The 18,998-nt window shown below is 37.9% G+C and overlaps 1 protein-coding gene across 9 annotated transcripts in view; it reads right to left on the reverse strand.

Moving 5' to 3' along the window:
- LOC122553840 (SH3 domain and tetratricopeptide repeat-containing protein 1) overlaps nt 1–18,998 on the reverse strand; it is an 81,667-nt gene that overhangs the window by 21,793 nt on the left and 40,876 nt on the right. For 7 of the 9 annotated variants that reach the window (XR_006312862.1, XM_043698254.1, XM_043698266.1 and 4 more), the window contains exons 9-11: nt 16,415–16,548; nt 8,681–8,710; nt 3,866–5,563 (exon numbers count right to left, since the gene is read on the reverse strand). Coding sequence is in view for 8 of the 9 variants with exons in the window: in XM_043698254.1 (XP_043554189.1) it covers nt 3,866–5,563; nt 8,681–8,710; nt 16,415–16,548 (1,862 nt within the window). In the remaining variant the exon portion in view is untranslated. The remainder of the gene's footprint in view (nt 1–3,865; nt 5,564–8,680; nt 8,711–16,414; nt 16,549–18,998) is intronic. The other 2 variants (XM_043698261.1, XM_043698309.1) reach the window with 2 other exon arrangements.

Below are 18,998 nucleotides of genomic sequence, written 5' to 3' on the forward strand. Positions count from 1 at the left end.
AAAGAATGACAAGAGAAGACAGACCAAATTTTCAGTGTTTGTCATTACGATCACAAATCAGTTACAGCTACATTTTCATCTCAATAGTTTAGATATATGTAAACCCAGCAGAGAGCAATAGCAGATTGTTCTACTACTTTGCATCTTTTATCCCAAAAGGTGTTGACAAATTAGCAATAAAAAGCTTTAAGACTGTTAATGAAGACAGAGTTCCAGGTGCCAGCTCACATTACACCTGTTAAACATCTTTGACACTTAATTATTTACTCCTGCTTCCCAATGAAGTGCTAATTATTAGATTTTGTTATAGTTAGCAGCCAAAACTGAACAAAAGATAAACCTCCTGTTTCATACTTCAAGTGTCATGGCAGCCAGATAAAATAAACAGCCAGTGCTGACAAAACTGTTTTGATTAAACTTTCTGCCATCTCTGCAAAGCAAGAGATATATTACAGAATTTGTATCATACATTGACTCAAGAACAATTTGAAACAATAATTTGAAATAACAATAGTTTCATACCATTAGCTTCACCACTGTAAAAATCCACCAAAAGGGATATGGCCAGATGTCCTAAGAGTCTTTGTGCCTCATTCTATACCCTCAAGAATCAAGAAAAATCACAAAGAAGAACAGCTGAGTTTGTCCCATCACCCTATGTGTTCCCAATGCCAATGAGCTCACTTTTTATACTGAATGCAATCTTTTTGTGCCTATTGTGCCAATTTGTCACAAGGCAACAGTTACAAAGCTAAATACTGCAGATTCTGGAAATCTAAAGTTTTAAAATGAAAACAGAATGCTGGATATATTCAGAAGATCAGGCAGCATTTGTAGAGAGATGAACAAAGTCAGCATTTCAGATTAATGATGTTTCAAAAGATAGGTCCTGCCAAATCTGCTGAGTGCTCCATGCAACATTTACTGCAGTTTATACTGCAAGTTATGTAATCTGATTTAGGAATAAAACAAGGCGAAAAACAAATCATATCATTCTGACTCTGCTTTCCAATATGTAGAACCTCAGGTTTTGTGGCTCTTCCACTCTATGGTATTTCTGCCATCCTTCTGTAGCTCCACTAAAGTTATTGCAGAATGCAAAAGAGCCCCATGGAATTTCAGGGTTATCCTTAAAGATAATTGGTCATAGCAGATAGCCTGCTCTAAGAACACATTTCTGAAAACATACCATGTACCAGACAACATCTGAGATATAATAGAAGGTATCTCCAAATGGTCAATACAATTGAACTGCTGCGTGAGCATGGAAAATAGCTGTTTAATGAACATGTCAAATCTTGTGGTACATTTGCTTTGCCTTTGTGCAGGTTTGCAGACTGGTGTCATCAGTCACTGTTGTAGTGCATTAGCCAAAGCCGTTCAGTAACATAGCTTCCAGTTTCCCACTACCCGTGAAAATATTGTAAGGGTATTGCATCGTCTCATAATAACAGCATTGTGTTTGTTGCCAAGCAACACATCATTGGATGGACAAAATTAGTATATAATGATTTGCACTTTTACCTAGTGAAATTCTCATGATCAGACACCAGAGTAAAGAGGGTGTACCACATAATCATACCAGGAAAACAAAACCAATGAACACCACATGCAAAGGGGGAAAGAGGGTCCCAGTAATTTACTACTATGTTTACATCAGCAGGTATCAGTGTGTTAATAGGGGGAACACAGCAGGAGGCAATGTGAGTAATTAATTAATTAACTAACTAAACATGGAAGCAAACACAGCAAGAAATCCATAGATGACTGGAATGATTACACACACACGAAAATCATGTGGAGTAGAGGGTACCTTCCAATGAAAGTAGTACTGCAGATCCAAATACTAATGAACTAACACTCCCTTCATGCTTTTGCTGCCAGTACTCCCTCCAGTGACTTTCATCAATTTCACTGACAACACCTTCAAAGCCATTGAACAAATATCTTATTTGCCAATTGTAAAAGGCAAGTGACAAAAATTAGACCTTGCTTCAACATGGATAAAAAAAGGCTCTCTGTTAATTGAGCAGCTTAGGTTTTTTTAAAAAAGTGAAGTGACCAGGTTCAGAGGTGATGGTGGATGGTGGCAGCAGCAAGGGTCACATCACGGTGTCACTACACTCCTCCAACTGTGAACTGCTTGACCAGGTCATAAAATGAGTGGGGGTAGGGTGGGATGGAGCATGGAAATTGAATGATTTGTCCACCTCAAGTGTGGTAATCAGAGGGCAGGAGAGGATTGACACTTCAGCTTCAGTGTATCCCATCTCTCCTTATGCTTATTAGGTTCAGCTGGGAATCACATCCCAGATCCACATACTGTTTGATAGCAGCCTGCAGAGTGGCTGTAAGTACATAAAGTGTGAAGTTAGGGTGCCAGAAGGATATGGGATAGGGTACTAGCTAAGTAGTATATCAGCTTACAGCTTATCTGGTTAGGAAGGATGCCAAGTAGCTAGGCAGTAGGATACTGGATGTATGGTGCCAGGAGGAAGTTAGATTGGGTGCCAGGGTTTAAAAAAAGGCAAGTGTAGGTGGGTCCAGCAGGAGATGGAGGGAGCATGGTTTTTGGTGTGGAGGCAGGTGCTGGCCAGGTAAAAAGGAGCAGGATTAGGTCCTTGGGAACAGAGGCTGGGTCTTGAGCTGGTGGAGGAGTATCAGATCCAAAGCAGGGAAAGAGGTAGGTTTACTTGAGGGTGTGAGAGTCTGTTCAATAGTTACTCAGGAATTGGACTATGCATTTAACTTTTCCTGAGTCACAATTTACTTAATTTCATCAGGACCCTCAAAATTCTTTGAATAAAGTGGATTCTTTTGGAGGGTACCAGGCATACAGGAATTTTCCAACAGTATCTTCAATTTACCAGCAAATCCTTTGGAATCTGGTCTGAAAGAGACTATACAGGACCCCCATGGGCAATCCATCTCCTCTAGAATAACAAATGGTCAAGCCTGTTGAAAATCTGAGCCTCTTCAAGTCAAATAAAGAGGAGATTGAAGAGTAGAACGCAAGGCCTTTTGAGCTTGTTCTGACTTTCAATAACCTCATGGCTGTGTTTTGGCTTCCATCCTCCTTCCCTGCCTCTCCTGATTTTCCTAGCAAGCAAAGATCTGCCTATTTTAGCTTTGAATATACTTGATGACTGAAAAGCCACAAGCCTTCAACACAGAATTCCAAAGATTCACAATTAAGTGAAAACAATTCTCCTCCTCACAGTCTTGAATAATTGGTCCCTATCCTGAAATGATGCCCTCTAGTTATAGGCTCTTTAACCAGATGAATCAATTTTTGAGCATCAATGAACAGGATTCTTACAGCTATGTGGAGGTGGCTTTGAAGATCGGAGGGAAGGGAATTCCAGGTGATTTCGATGGAAGTAGGATCTAAATGGTCCTAGCTATCAGCTATCCTGCAAGTATATCCCTCCATTGATATGGAAGGAAAGGAAAAAAAACTACACGGTACTTTCAGCTTTGACCCCAAAGACCTGAATAATTGTAGCATTATTCCTTACTCCTTTACTCCAGCCAACTTGCAATAAAAGCCAACCGGCATTTGCTTTCCTGCTTGCTTGGCTGAGCATGAAAATCATAGATACTTCAGAGGTTTTTGGACATCCAAGTATACCCAATCCATTAGTAGACTCTTGTGGCACAATGGAAACATGCCTGCCTCTGTGCTAGGAAGCCTTGGTTTAAGTCCTACCTGCTCCTGAGGTAGGTCATAAGTTACCCTGTACTTCGGATATTGGATTGTGTCAGCAATTAATGCTAGGCCCCCAAGCCTTTTAATGATAATAAAAATGTATCAGTTTTGACTATACAAAACATACACTACTTCATCAGTAAAAAAAGTACTTACTTTCAATAAGATTTGCTTTCAGTGCAATTAAAAGTGCCCATTCATAACAAAGTTTTCCATTTTCTTTTAATTCTTGTTCGATGTAGCACTGTCCCAGTATAATCAGGACCTGAAAAAATTTTGCTTCTGATGCAACATTTGTCAGCTCACAGAAGATATGAATGGATTTCAAAAGAAATTGTTCAGAAATACGATAGGCCTTCAACCAAAGGCAGAGCAAACCAAAATTGGCATTTGTAATAGCTTGGTTCAATTTCAGCCCCGAAACCACAGAGATTGACAGGGCTTGGTGGTAGTTCTTAGCAGCTTCCTTGACATTTCCCATTCTTCTCATTGAGATAGCAACCATATTGTAAACAATCCCCTGTCGGACAGGGCAATTCTGAACAGAAGATGACTCCAGTATGGTGCTTAAAAAGACAACGGCTTTAGCAGCTTGGCTGTTCACAATGTGCAACCATGCAAAAGAAATGAGCAAAGACATCATCTCCTCCGTACTAGTGAATACGTCGGTGTTAATGGCCATTTTCATATAATAAATTGCTTTTCCATACATTCCATGCAATTTGTAAATGTCTGACAAGCTCTGGCAAAGGCCTTGGCTAATATGGTCCTGTTTTAGAATGTTTGCCAATGGAACTGCCCATTTGAGGTAGGGTACTACTTGTACTGGAATTGTGGAAGACAGTCTATCCATTCCACAGAGCTTTGAGGTCCCTTTCGTAACAAAGTTAGCACCTCTCAAACAATCCATTAGAGTTCTAGTCGGCTGTGTGCATGCAAGTTTGGCACAGCTTATAGCAAGGTTTGGCAGACATTTTTGGTAATACAGTGACCCTAATGTAAAATGAAAGTCTAAGGAGGTCCTACTCTCTAACATTAACATATTTCTCAAAAACTGCAGTCTTTCAATGAAAGGCAATGCATCTTCATACTCTTTAAGATTTATATGAAGTTTAGCTAAAAGGAAGCATGCTCTTGCCTCAGCATGTTTATTTTCAGATAACACTGCTTTCCCTAAAATATAATTCAGAACTTCTGCTTCCATCTCAGTGGTACAAATATAGTTTGGAATACCCAAGAGTAAGGCTGCAATTTTCTCAAAAATGGCAGAGCATTTTTCTTTGTTTTTCTGTTTCAAGTATATTGTAATAAGGTTTGTATATAGAGCGATTAAGAGAAATAAATCAGTGAATTGACCCTTCATTACATAGAGAGCTTCTTCAAAATAAACTCTGGCTTGAGAGTACTTGAACTTCTTGGCACACATTCTGCCCAGTAGAAAACAGATTCTTGTTTGGGCCCACTGCATCTGTCTCTTTCTCGCTGCCTCCCTTGCCACCTCAAGATAACGAACCACTTCTTCTTCTTCACAAAAGTTATGAAAGGTGGACTTTAGAAATGAAAAAGAGGAGTCATACATATGTTTGAAGTGCTTGCTGTATTCCTCATTATTAAGCATGACTAAGAAACGATGGAAGATTTCCAGATTGTCCAGTTTATCTGTATGATCTACAAGCAACCAAGGCTCCTCTGAGTCAAGTCCATCCTCTTGGTCACAACTTACAGAACCCTGTTCAACAGATTCCCTCATGTTGACTGAAGGGGTAGGCTTTTCCTCTTCTAACCTACTTACAGCCTTACTCAACTTGGCTTTTAACAATTCAAGTTCTTGAGTACTTGGAGTTTGTTTTTCTTCTGCAAGAAAGTAATTGTTATTTAATCGCATGTGACAGAAGAAAAAAAAATTCAACATTCAAAGCAGAAGCCAGGAAATCTTGTATCAGCTTATTTACAATATTGCTGAAGAAGAATATTTCATTCATTAATTCTAATATGCACACAAAAAGCATGAAAGTATTTGTTTAACACTAATAAATTTACAAGTAGAATTGCTTTGTAAGAGTCTAGTTTAAGAACATGTTGAGAAAACTGGCATATATACAGATTTAACTCCATTTTCACTAGCCAAAAATAGCCACAGCATAAGTAAGAGCTCATTTACCATTCCTTTATAGACAGAACATAAAGCAATGTGGGAATGAGTGCATAATATTTTATCATGACTCATGCAATGCAGGGACAGTCCAGAAATGGAATATTTTCTGTTAAAGTGACTGCATCTCTGTGCCATTCTTTAAATAGTTGTTAAAGTAAGTCGCACAATCTATTTTACACAAACTTATTAACCAGAAGTCAACCAAAGGAAATTATATAGCCAAGCTATTAACCAAAACATAAGGACCATGTTCAACTCAAACCAGATAAATGGCACATTCATGATCTCAGTATCACAGATATTCTAAACAGCATGCAGCTATACTCATTATTAGTCAGTGTTAATCAACTCACTTACCAAAAGCAGTTAAATAACATGACATTATTTGCTGTTAATAGGTACCTTTTACAAATTTATCTTAAATACTTTTGAAGGAAAATTAGGTTTGGCTTGGGTTAATGTAGAAAGCCTGCAGGAGGACTATTATAACGCTTTACCTTCTCAGGTATTTTTGTGGTTAATCTTCTTTATTTAGAGGTCAGGTAGGCGAGGTTGAACCAACTCACTTTACTGCGCACTGCGGCCTGAGAAAGTAACTTACTTCCACTCCTCTCAAGTTCATGGTCAAGACTAGGTCTTTATTGAGAAGAAAATCCAAGTTCAGCTTCACAAAGCTCTGTGAAAGTAAGTGACAGAAGCTTCCCCTTTCTGAACAATGTGAGCATCAATGAGTCAATTGGGAAAGGAGGAGGAGAATGGAAAGATTCGATTCTTGTCATCATGAAAATGTCTGATTTTCAACCCAAGGTATTAACAGCTAAATGAGAATTTCATGAGTTTGTGGCATGTTGCCTATTTCATGCATTAACACCTCATTACTACCCAATCTTACTTATAAATGAGCCACCAGTTTCCCAGACAATTGATAGAAACTAGATGGTGCCAATTCCTAATACAAAAATCTGATCAGATATCTGGCAGCTGCAGCTTGCCAGTGTCTTATCTGGGCCACCATCTCAGCCAGCATTCCCAATACCTCAAGGCACGATCATTGGCAGTGACTCCTTGTTCCTCCCCGACCATGAGGTTGGAATTGGCCAGGAACCAAGCTCACCACATCCACAAGACACATGTCAGACTTAACTGTAATACAGTGGACCACTTCAATACTACACTTTGAAGCTCATAGACACCTTTCATAAAGTTGCTACCAGGCCACTATGCACAGGAATAGGCAGCCATCTCATGCATCAAAACAAGATGGATCTCAGGGCATTTAGCTTGGATACTGCAGTCGTAGGAACGTTGGTGAAGTCAACTGTGAGGTTTTGAAGCAATGCAGAGAAAACAACAATTCTGAAAGGTAGTGAGGGGAGGGGAACACGTTATTACAAGTACAACAGTTACCAGTAGTCTGACCCTGATCACGTGTGGGACAATATATCATGATGCTCAATATAACTAGGCTATAGGCTTGGGGCTCAGGGATAAGGTGGGGGAGATAAAGAGTTAAATCAATAAGTTGGTTGGGAATGTTTGGAAGTTCAAATCTAAATTTAGTTGACACAGTGCAAGGAAGAAAAGAGAAAGAGGATTTGAGGACTGAGCTTGTGACTTACTATGTGAAGGGCTACCCATAGTGACTTACATCTTCATCCAAATCACAAATGCACAATGGAAATGAAAAATGTTGCCACACAGTGAGTGGAGTAAGTGTCCTATTCCGGTTTAGGCATGCAAGTTGTACTAGTGACGACTGTCAAGGGACTATTGCAATAATTAGGCACTAGGTACAGGTTAAAAGATACTGTAATCACAGTATCCTGCATGTTGACTGGACAGTGACCAACCGTGTGGGATGCAAATATTAGCCACAAGCAATGTTAACCATACAAGTGGTCATTACAAATTAATCATAGTCATCTCTATGAAGCAGAAGTGTTCACAGGTGACCCTGCATGCGGACACTGAGTTTTTTGACTACATTAAAAGTTGCTATATAAACGCCAGTTGCTGCTATCACTATTGTATTGTATTCGTAGTTTCAGTAACATACAATGATAATTCCACCTAGATTATGTGCAGAGATAAACAATGAGTAGAACTCGAGGGAAGACTTCTGATTTTTGAAAAAAAAAAATGTAAAACCCAGGTTCTTCAGCTTTGAAGAGAAATATCTCCAAGTGGATTTTTTAAAAAAATTAAAACTTTTGATAAACTGGAAATAATACTTCCAGATATGCTATGAAAGCAAGACAAAGGAATTGATCTAAGGTCATGCAGAAAATTCAAAATAAAAATTTAATTTTGCAACAGATTTCCTGATGCTTAATACGCTGCCATGAAATAGAACATTAAAGGAGAGAGAAAGAATATTTAGTCACTGGAGTGTGAGACTCAGAAATCTGGTTAAAGCCAGGTCAGTGGAATCTTAGAAAGAAGTCAAAAGCTGAATGGGAAGATCACTAAGTTCTTAGTCTAAAAATATCCCATCAGAAAGAAGTGAACAGCCTTTTTCATTCAAATCTGCCTGTTTGCTAAAACACAAGGCACTCATGAAAATAACTACACACTATGTGCATACATTCAAAAACTTGACAAATATTTTGATCAAAGGATGTAACCATTTTTCAATATAGAAGATAAGTTTAGTTACTTATCAGTATTGTAATTATATCATAATACTTTTTGCAAAGCTATTTTTAATTTGTAAATTCACGCATTCAGGAATATCAAAAAGTCAAAGATCCCAAATGAATAAGTGATATCCCTTATAAATTAAATATTACATTTACATTAAATTCGTGTCTTATTACCTTTCTCTTCATGTTGTGGATTCAACGTATCTGGATATAAAAAGGATATAATCATGAGGGAAGTCTTAAATTATTTAGCATGTTAGTTGTACGCAAAACAGGTTAAGTATTCTGCATTCATTCAATTAACAATAAGTTTTTAAATAAAACAGAGAACACTCCAAAATGAGGACTGATAATACCTTTCAATAATATCTCGACATATTGTATATTTCCAATTAAATATTTTCATGAATGTTATAAAATAAACATTATCTTTAGGATCATCATATCAAATATTTTTATTTAAAAACATATTATTGCAACTCTCTATTTGGATTGATGTCGACATGGAACTGCCAGAAACTACTAGCTTGAAAAATGCCCTGCATGTGGACCTGGCAGCTTTAAAATACAAGGCTTCTGTTCAGTGAACTAGTTTTTGACTTTAGTTTGAAATGCAAAATCTGATGTTGATGCAGAATTGGGCTCATCTTCTGAGCATCCTGTTTAAAACTGATGCCAATTGTCTTTAAAAAAATCATAGACCTTAATGATGGATGAATACATATTGACCAGAATTTATGACAACAAATTGTATTATGAAGATGGTAAGGCCTATGATGAAGAAAACAAGTTAAATAGATAGTATAAACTGGAGAAAATGCACATTTTGTATGATGTGAAGCCAAAGGACATCTGGATGAACGAATATGTAATTTGGATTGGCAAAAGATGAATATTCCATATATTGAAGGATTGAAGCCAGTGAACAGCTTAAATTTTTAAGATATTTTTAGTGAAATTGAACATCGTCAATGCAGATGAATAATCTCAAAAATATCAACTGTGTCCGCTATAACTCATCTCCATTCTGTCAAACTCATCTGTCTCACATTTTCCAAAAAATCCTTAACTGGTGCCCTGCAAGTTACATTATATAAACTGCACCTTACTCTATCAAATACAAAACCCTCTATACATCAATCCTTAGCATACACAAAGGTTTCAAAATCCACTGACTGGTCTTCATGTCTGTCCATGTAGACGAAAGCAAGGACGAAAGCAAATGCTGGAAATCGGAGTTGAAAAGTGTGGTGCTGGAAAAACACAGCCGATCAGGCAGCATCCAAGGAGCAGGAGAGTCAATGCTTTCAGCATGAGCTCTTCATAAGGAATGAAGAAATGAAGAGTTCCTGATTTCTTGAGCTCAATCATTCCTGCTGAAGAGCTCATGTTCGAAACGTCAACTCTCCTGCTCCTCAGATGCTGCCTGACTGGCTGTGCTTTTCTAGCACCACACATTTTGTCTTCCATGTCCCTGTTCTCTTTCTAACTTTGCTATCATCTCTTGCCTTACATCCTACTCTGCATCCTCCATATTTCCAACCTTAGTCTACTTTTAATCCACCCAACACTGATCCACTGCATCCATTCTCCACCCTAACAACACTACCACCTCACTCCCCTCTAATTTGCCATCTTTCCTAATCTCACACTTATTCCCAACTTTGTGCCTGGATCCAAGATACAGCAATAACAATGTGCACTTATACATCATCTTTAATTTATAGATCATTGGTGTTACACATGCATCGAGTGGTACATTTATACCTTTGGGGAACATTAGGCTTGGGTCTTGATGTGTCTCAGAACACACTAGTATCAGACAAACAATACCCAGACAGAAAAAGCCACGAGCACTTTGAAACAAAGGCTTTGGGTAATAGCAGCATTAAGAAATGTTCACACCTTAAGTTAATAATTATTCTGAATACAGAACATGTTCAATATCCAACAAGAACAATGGTTTATTGAGAATCTTTTTTTAAAAAAGTCGGCTACCGAAATGACTTCAAAGTTATATTTTTTTATGGAATAGTTATAAAAAAAAATTGAGAAGACAGACATAACTAAAAACTGATGCCATTTGATTTTGGTACCCTGTCGTGTTGAGAGATTTTTGGACTATGCCATATTCTAGTCCTACTCTACTTTTTCTGGTAAGTTAATGACAATATTCGTACAGCTTCCTGCTCTCACCAAATTTAATTGACTTTGTCTCCAACTTCCATCCTTGAACTTTATTGCTAGGGGTTGGGGTTAAAAACCAGGGAAGGCTAGTTACAACCAGACTGTGTTGGTGAGGCCACACCTGGAGTATTGTGCACAGTTTTGTCCCTGCATATTTTTTTTTTTAAAATTGAGTATACTGGTATTGGAGGCTGTTCAAGAGAGATTTACCAGGCTGATTCCTGGGATGAAGGGATTTACTTACCAATAATGGCTAAATGTGTTAGGTCTTCATTCATTAGCGTTCTTAGATGAATGAGAGGTGATCTTATTGAAACATACAAGATTTTGAGGTGGCTTGACAGATTGGATGTTGAGAAATTATTTCATAAGTGGAGGAATCTTAGGGTAAGAGACATAGCCACAGAATAAGGGACACTCATTTCATAATGATAGAGTTTAAGCTTTTTTTTTGCTGACTCTTTTCATTAATTTCTCTGTCTCTTTGGGGTTCAAATCTTTTTAATTCCATTTCTTTCTGATCTTGTTTTACCTCTTTCCATTTCAAGTTTACTTAACTATTACCCTTTGTTTTTCTCTCTCCTCTCTTTCCATGACCCTTTTCACTTTCTTCAAGTTTAAATCTTAACTTCTCTTTCCTCGTCTAGCCCTATTCACTTATAATTGTATCTTAGCCAATGCCTGCCGTAAACTTCACAGTTTCAGGTTTTCATTGTTTCCCCACAAATCTGAATGCTGCGTAATCACTCAAAGCATCTCATCCTGATAGGACCCTGCTTCTACTTCAACCTTAAATTTATTTGCTAAATCTCTCCATTTAGATTAGATTCCCTCAAGCGTGGAAAAAGGCCCTTCATCCCAACAAGTCCACACCGACTCTCCGAAGAGTAACCTGCCCAGTTCCATTTCCCTCTGACGAATGCAGCTAACACTATGGGCAATTTAGCATGGCCAATTCACCTGACCTACACATCTTTGGACTGTGGGAGGGAACCAGAGCACCCGGAGGAAACCTACGCAGATACAGGGAGAATGTGCAAACTCCACACAGACACAGTCGCCTGAGGCTAGAATTGAACCTGGTGTTGTGAGGCAGCAGTGCTAATCATTGAGTCACCGTGCCACCCTAAATTTTAGCTTCAGATTTCAAATAACCCAGTTAGGTCTTCAACTTCCAGAAAATCCTTAACAGCATTCAAAGCCATCTTCAGATTTTGTGCAACAAACATTTGCAGGGAATGGAGAAAGTGAGGTCTGCAGATGCTGGAGATCAAAGTTGAAACTTTATTGCTGGAACAGCACAGCAGGTCAGGCAGCATCCAGGGAACAGGAGATTCGACGTTTCGGGCACAGGCCCTTCTTCAGGAATGGGAATTTGCAGGGAATGGTTGAGTAGTGTGGGGCTTTTTTCCTTGGAGCATTAGAGGCCTATTAAAATAATGAGGGGCATGGATAGGGTAATTGGACATGGTCTTTTCCCTGGGGTGCAGGAGTCCAGAACTAGAGGGCATAAGTTTAGTGTGGGGGGGGGAAAGATTTAAAAGGGACCTAAGAGGGAACTTTTTCACGCAGTGGGTAGTTTGTGTATGGAATGAGCTGCCAGAGGAAGTAGTGGAGACTGGTACAATTACAGCATTTAAAAGATATCTGGATGGGTACATGAATAGAAATGGTTTAGAGGGATATGGGCTAAGTGCTGGCAAATGGGACCAGATTAGTTTAGGATATCTGGACAGCATGGACAAGTTGGGGTGAAGGGTCTGTTTCCATGCTGTACATCTCTATGATTCTATGACGCGGCACGGTGGCACAGTGGGCGGCACGGTGGCACAGTGGGCGGCACGGTGGCACAGTGGGCGGCACGGTGGCACAGTAGTTGGGGTGAAGGGTCTGTTTCCATGCTGTACATCTCTATGATTCTATGACATCTATTTCATGTCCAGAACCGCTGTGTGTGGCCATTATTTTAAGAAGAAAAACACCGACCCCTCTTACATTCAGTGAATTCAAATAATTCACTGAGAGCTCACATTCTATGATCTCAGCTGATATTATTACTGGACAAGTCAGATCCCAGACTAAATCCTGGCTTGATAGAAGATGGATTTTGTTTTGGTCTTAACTGTTACGAAGGTGTAGGTGTGCACTGTATCTTTGAGAGAGTGTGGAAGTTGACATGGACCTGTAGAGGCACAGAGTGTGCTGAAAAATGTAAAACTGTAACATTTGGTTGTGAAACAAATAGCTGGAGCTGCATTGCTATGGTATACAACAAATTTGAATGTGGCCAATCAATGTAAATTATGTCCCAAGATACCAAAATCCAATTGAATTTGAATTTTACTGTTGTGATGACACCAAACCAATGAGACAGTCTGATGTTTTGGGAATGTAAAATGGGGTACTTTGAACAGTTAGCCGGAGCGGCAAAGAGCACCATTAAAAATACAGCCTGCAAGCCTCTCTCTGAAAGGTACCTTTTCATAGGAGAATTGTGAAGTAGAAGACTGAAGAAAGACCCGGGAAATGACAGACAAAGATATCAAGGGAAAAGCAACAACTGGTTTTGAAATTTGATTTTTTTTGTTAAACTTAATTTGGGGGTTTTATCAGATCGGTATTTTGTTTTATTTTGGGAGGGAGATAAATTGATCAGACAAAGGACGATTACCTTGTAGATAGTTGGTGTTAATGTTCTTGTGTTTCTTGGAGTTAAAGAACAAATTGTTAATTTTTTTAAATTACATAGAGGGATATTTGTCATTCTTGGTCACTCATACTTGAACAGATTACGAGGCGAGACAAGCTTTTCTGTGGGTCTGGTTCAAATTAGAAGGATTTACTCTGTGTCGTAACACAACAAAGTAGTCTCTTGCTGAAATATAAGCAAACAATACTGCATAGTTTACTTTAACAATAAAACAAAAAAAAGTTTATTACCAAAAGAAATGATAAAATAGAATAAATCAAACTGTCTACCAATAACAAATATTTTAAGCACACAGTACAAATATAATGCCATTAAATCCAAAATACTCCTTTATAAACTGAAAAAGAGAAAAAAGCTTTGATACAGCAGTCACCAAAACATATCTTACGTCAAGCCCAAAAAATACCATTTGCACAATATAGCACTCATGCCAGAGCCCTTATCACTAACACCTCAATAGGGTTGTCACTTTTAACTTTACTTACAGACTAGGACTGCAGTTAGCTTCTTTCTGGATCTATTATATACTAGAGTTTAAATGTAAATTAATTAGGGTTTTAATGCAAAACGTCTGATCTGGAACAAACACTAACTCTTCACTCCAAGGTAATCTAGTTTCATAATATTCTTTCCTTTTGATAAGTGCTGATGCATACAACCATCTTCATCCAAGAATCTCACAAGCCTGCCCAAAATTCAAAGCAAAACAAAAAATGTCCCCTCTCTCTCTAAACGATAGAATTTATTTTCAGCTTAAGGGAAACAAAGTCCCAGGAATCTCTAACAATCTTACCTTGCAGGATTGCAAAACAATCAAAGGTTAAAAATAATTCCATTAGTGAAGCACAGAAACCCACTAAATCTAAAACTAGGCCTCAAGCCTGTTTTTAAAAAATTCTCATATTTACAGGAATACTTAATGTTAATTATTAATTTCAAAAATCACATTAAAACTCAAACTCATAACTCAAAAAGCAAAATCCCAAATTTACACTAAAAATATGTAAATGTTGACTCACATCACATTTTTAACTACACAGAACCTCACAGCTACCTTGACAACTCTTCCCCCTCACTTTCTGCAAGGACTTCATTCCCATTACCTCACTGTTTCTGCTGTATCTGTTCAGATAATGCATTCTTTCACACCTGCACTTCTGTTGCATCCTCCTTTTTCTCCAACTGGGGGTTCCATCAGTATGGTTGACAGAGCACCACCATCTACATCATACACCTGCTGTCAGCCCTTCCCCAACTTGCAGAACCATGATAGCGTTTCCTCCATCTTCAGCTTTCACCCCACAAGCCACCATATTCAGCAGATTGTCTTCTGCTCCTTGTGCCAGCTCCAATGTAATGCCAACACTGAACACATCTGCCCTGATCTCTTCTTTGAACATTCCAGAAAAGATGAAACAAAAAAAAAGACTGTAGGTGCTGGAAATCAGAAACAAAAGCAAAAATTGGTGGAAAAAGTTCCTCCAGTTTTGAAGGTTCATTGGACCCAAAATGTTAATTTTGTTTTCTCTCCACAGATGGTGTCAGACCTACTAAGTTTTTGCAGCAATTTCTATTTTTGTTTTCGAAAAGGATTGTTCCATTATACCCTGGTCCAGTCTTCAATCACAAATTTCCCCACCCTGACCATGCCTCCTCTCTTTCCTCCAACACCTTTTCATGTGACTGCAGAAGGTGTCCTTTTACCTACTTTCTCCTCATGACCCAAAGCCCTGAACACTCCATGCTGGTGAAGCAGTGGTTTAAATGTACTTTTTCCAATTTATATTACTGCAGTAACTGTTCACAATATATAGTTTGCTCAACATTGGGCAAGCCAAAAACATCTCTATTCAGTCCATAACTGTGACCCTAAGCTTGATGATCATCTGTCAGTTTAACACTCCATTTTACTCTCATGCTGACCTCTGTCCTTAGCTTCCTGCATGTTCCAATTAAGTCCAACATAAGGTCCAGGTATAGCAGCATATCTTTCCATTAGGCAATATACAATCTTCCAGACTCAAAAATGAATTAAAAGAATTTAGATCTTAATCCCTGCCTCCATCACGTGTTTTGTTTTTTTTCCCCACTAGTTAGGTTGGTCTTGTTTGTTTCTTTTGCTATCACTCATGTAGCGTTCATATGGTTTGCTCTGTAATCATTCATGCCTCTTCTGGACACACCTTTCATTTCTTTCACCTACTCACTCTTTGGTTTTTTTTGAAGTATGAAATCTTATGTCCTTTAAATCTCTCTAGCCCACCATCTAATCACAGACCTCCTTATTTTGTTCCTCCTTCTTCCATGAACTCAAAAACCCAAAACATTCTATCTTCCCTCAGTTCCAATGAAAGGTCATCTTGAATTATAAGTGTGTTCTGCTCCACAGAACCATGACAGACTTGCTGAGTACTTGCTGCATTCTTTGTTTTTATTTCAGGTTTCCAGGTTGGCAATATTTTGCTTCTGTCAAAAATATTCATGTTAGGAAAAGAAAACATGCCACATCAATAAAAGAAAAGCACTGAATTCTTTAGAGGGGATCTAAAACAGTCAAAATATAAAAATGTGCCTTTCAGAAGCTGAAGACATTTGTTCAAGTTATGTAAAGTCATTAAGGAGCAGTATAATGGAACACAGTAGAAATAAGCAGAAGCTTTAGGAAAGGACAAGGATAAGAATGAATTTAAATGACAAATTGTTGTCTGAAGTTACATAATCTCTCTTTCTAACCTTCCTGCCATTCTTTTGATTTGCTTTTATAAGTGTCCTAACTCTACTGAATAATGTCATGTGGGACTAGATTCGCATAAGTCAGTCCAGATAAAGCAAGCAAAGTCTTATCCTCAAAAGGTCTCAGGTGAGAATATTAGGTTTATTGTGTTAGCCCACAGAGTATCATTTCTTTTAAATTTCATTCCTAAAATGTGCCATTATGGCTTCTGAGTTGCAAGTCTCATAACCATAAGGCACTCATAGCCTACTTACTTTCTTCTGCAGTCCTCACTTACCCATTCGATAGACTACACTGATGTCGGTTTGCGTCATCTGCTTAAGCATCTCCAAGGAATCTTCTTCAGTAAACTTATCCTGTTCCATAAAATAGTACTTTTCTTCTTCATCAATGAACAGCAGATCATTTGCCCTATGGACAACCAAATGTTTTAAAAGTGTGACATTCTGCAACCAGCCTCAAAAAGGAGCAAGAGATCACAGCTGGCTGAATACATTATATAGTACTTCTCGTATACTCTCACATTTAGGACTCCTCTGTCCTCAATTCATCAGCTTCCAGTAATGCCAGAATTGAAACTGTATTATCACCAAGCACACCTGCCTATAACATGGCACACTTCAGCTCCCAGCACAGTGTATAAGCATGCATCATGGATTATAAAACTAATAAATGTTATTATTTGAAATCAGTTACATAGATTGTATTGACAAGGGTCAGTGGATGTCAGCAGTTTATTCGGGTAGAATGTTCTAAAAGTATTCACTTCTAAAAGTGTACTTGGCAGCAACAATTGGTTGGAATTCCGTAACATGTGAATAAACAGAGGAAGTTGGATTAACTTTAACTCTTTACTGCTAGAATTGCCAGATAAATAGAATGCTATGTGTATATTCACATGCTTTAAAATAGCAACATTAAGTGTTAAAATGTTGATGTATGCCTTCAGCTTTCCTGCAATGGTGTGTAAGTAGCAGAGCATTATGTATATTGCAATTTATGATCCTGTATTACCAAACTATTAAATAAGAACATAGGAAGCCATTCAGTGCATCAATCATGCCCAGCTGTTCAATACCAACTGAACAGTTTAATGCGTTTAACCCACACTATTCCTATAGCCCATTACACTATTGGAAATTAGAAATCTATTAAATCTCTATCATAAACAAACTCAAAGACTGAGATTGCACAGACATCTGTGGTAGATAATTCTAAAGATTCAAAACCCTCTGAATAAAAGAAATTCTCATCTTGGACCTAAGTGACATTCCTCTTAATTTTTAAATTATGCCACTGCTTCTAGACTCCCTAACCAGAAGAAGCATCTTACCTGCATCTAGCCTATCCATCCCTTTAAGCCTCTTGTAAGCTCCAATGAGATCACCTCTCATTCTTCAAAACTCAAGAGAATACTAACCTAGTTTGCCTAATCTCACTTTAATCAGATGGTCCTACCAAGACCTTTATTGCACTCACTCTGTGGCATTAGTATCTTTCCTTACATAAACGAATCAAAAATTCATATAGTCCTCTCGATGCAGTCTAACTAAACTGCCAAACAATCAAAATCACAATTAATATTACAGTATTTAAATCTCAAGCTAAAGATTGCAATCCTTTCCAGTTTTGAGATATCCTAAAGTAGAGCAAAACTAATTTAAGTCACCTTATTTTAATTAAACAATGTCTTCTATCAGACAATCATGTAATTTCCTTGCTGGTAACTCTGTGGACACTCATAATCCAAACATAAACCACCTTTAGCTGAAGAGATGTTTTAATGGGAACAGATAGAAACAATTCCAATTCACTAAAAAAAAAAGCCCATTCAAAATAAACTTTATTTTAGTGTATATTGATCTAGATTTCTTAAGAACTGGAAAGAAAGTTAGATGGGCAATTTAAATCTGGTGTCAAGTCAAGGGGGCGTCTCAGTGCACAGGCAGTGAGATATCAGTAAACAGGCTGGCAAACAATCAATCAATGAGATACTTACACCTAGCAACCAAAATGTTAACCACGGAATTAGTTCATCCAACTCCAGTTCCAGTTCCCTAACTCGTTCGGTGAGGATCCAAAATGTTAACCATGGAATTAAAAGCACTTAAAACACCATGTTTCCCCTCCAAGCCACTCACTATCCTGACTTGGAACTATTCCTTCACCATTGCTGTGTTGAAATCTTGGAATTCCCCTCCTCACTAACAGCTTTATGGGCACACCTTCACCAAATGAACTGCAGTGGTTCAAAAACATCTCACCATCACCTTCTCAAGGGCAACTAGAAATGGGCAATAAATGTTAACTCAGCCAATGATTTCCACAATTACGAATGAGAAAAATAATTAGAGTATGTCAAACATATATCGGAAGTTCATTATTATTGGTGGACCTGCAATGTATTATAGAAAAAAAAATCACCAAGAGCATGTGTGGATGCAAGATATTTTGTACAGTAACAGATAGATATTAGGGGACTGGCCTGAAGTTACTAAATTTTTACCTTGTGATAAGTTCAAACAAAATAAATTGTTTAGGTTTGAAAATATTTTATCTCCTGACAGTATGGATTTATGTAAAATTGAGACTCTTATTAGATAAACCTTTCTATAATTCTCATATATTCATATAGAAAACAAAGTAACAATGACAATGATTCATAGCAGGAACAGAAAACTTGCCAATTCTGATGAAAAGTTGTCAACCTAAAACATTCTCTTTTCTTTTGGTCTCCACAGAGAAAACCAGTTGTGTTTTTAATTCAGATTTCTAGCATTCTCAGTTTTGTTAGGGTAGAGATTTCTGTCTATTAGTTAACTAGCATCGACATCCCTTATGTTGAGTACAAAGCAACTGCA

Source organism: Chiloscyllium plagiosum, chromosome 1 (assembly GCF_004010195.1).
Source record: "Chiloscyllium plagiosum isolate BGI_BamShark_2017 chromosome 1, ASM401019v2, whole genome shotgun sequence".
Classification (NCBI taxonomy): domain Eukaryota; kingdom Metazoa; phylum Chordata; class Chondrichthyes; order Orectolobiformes; family Hemiscylliidae; genus Chiloscyllium; species Chiloscyllium plagiosum.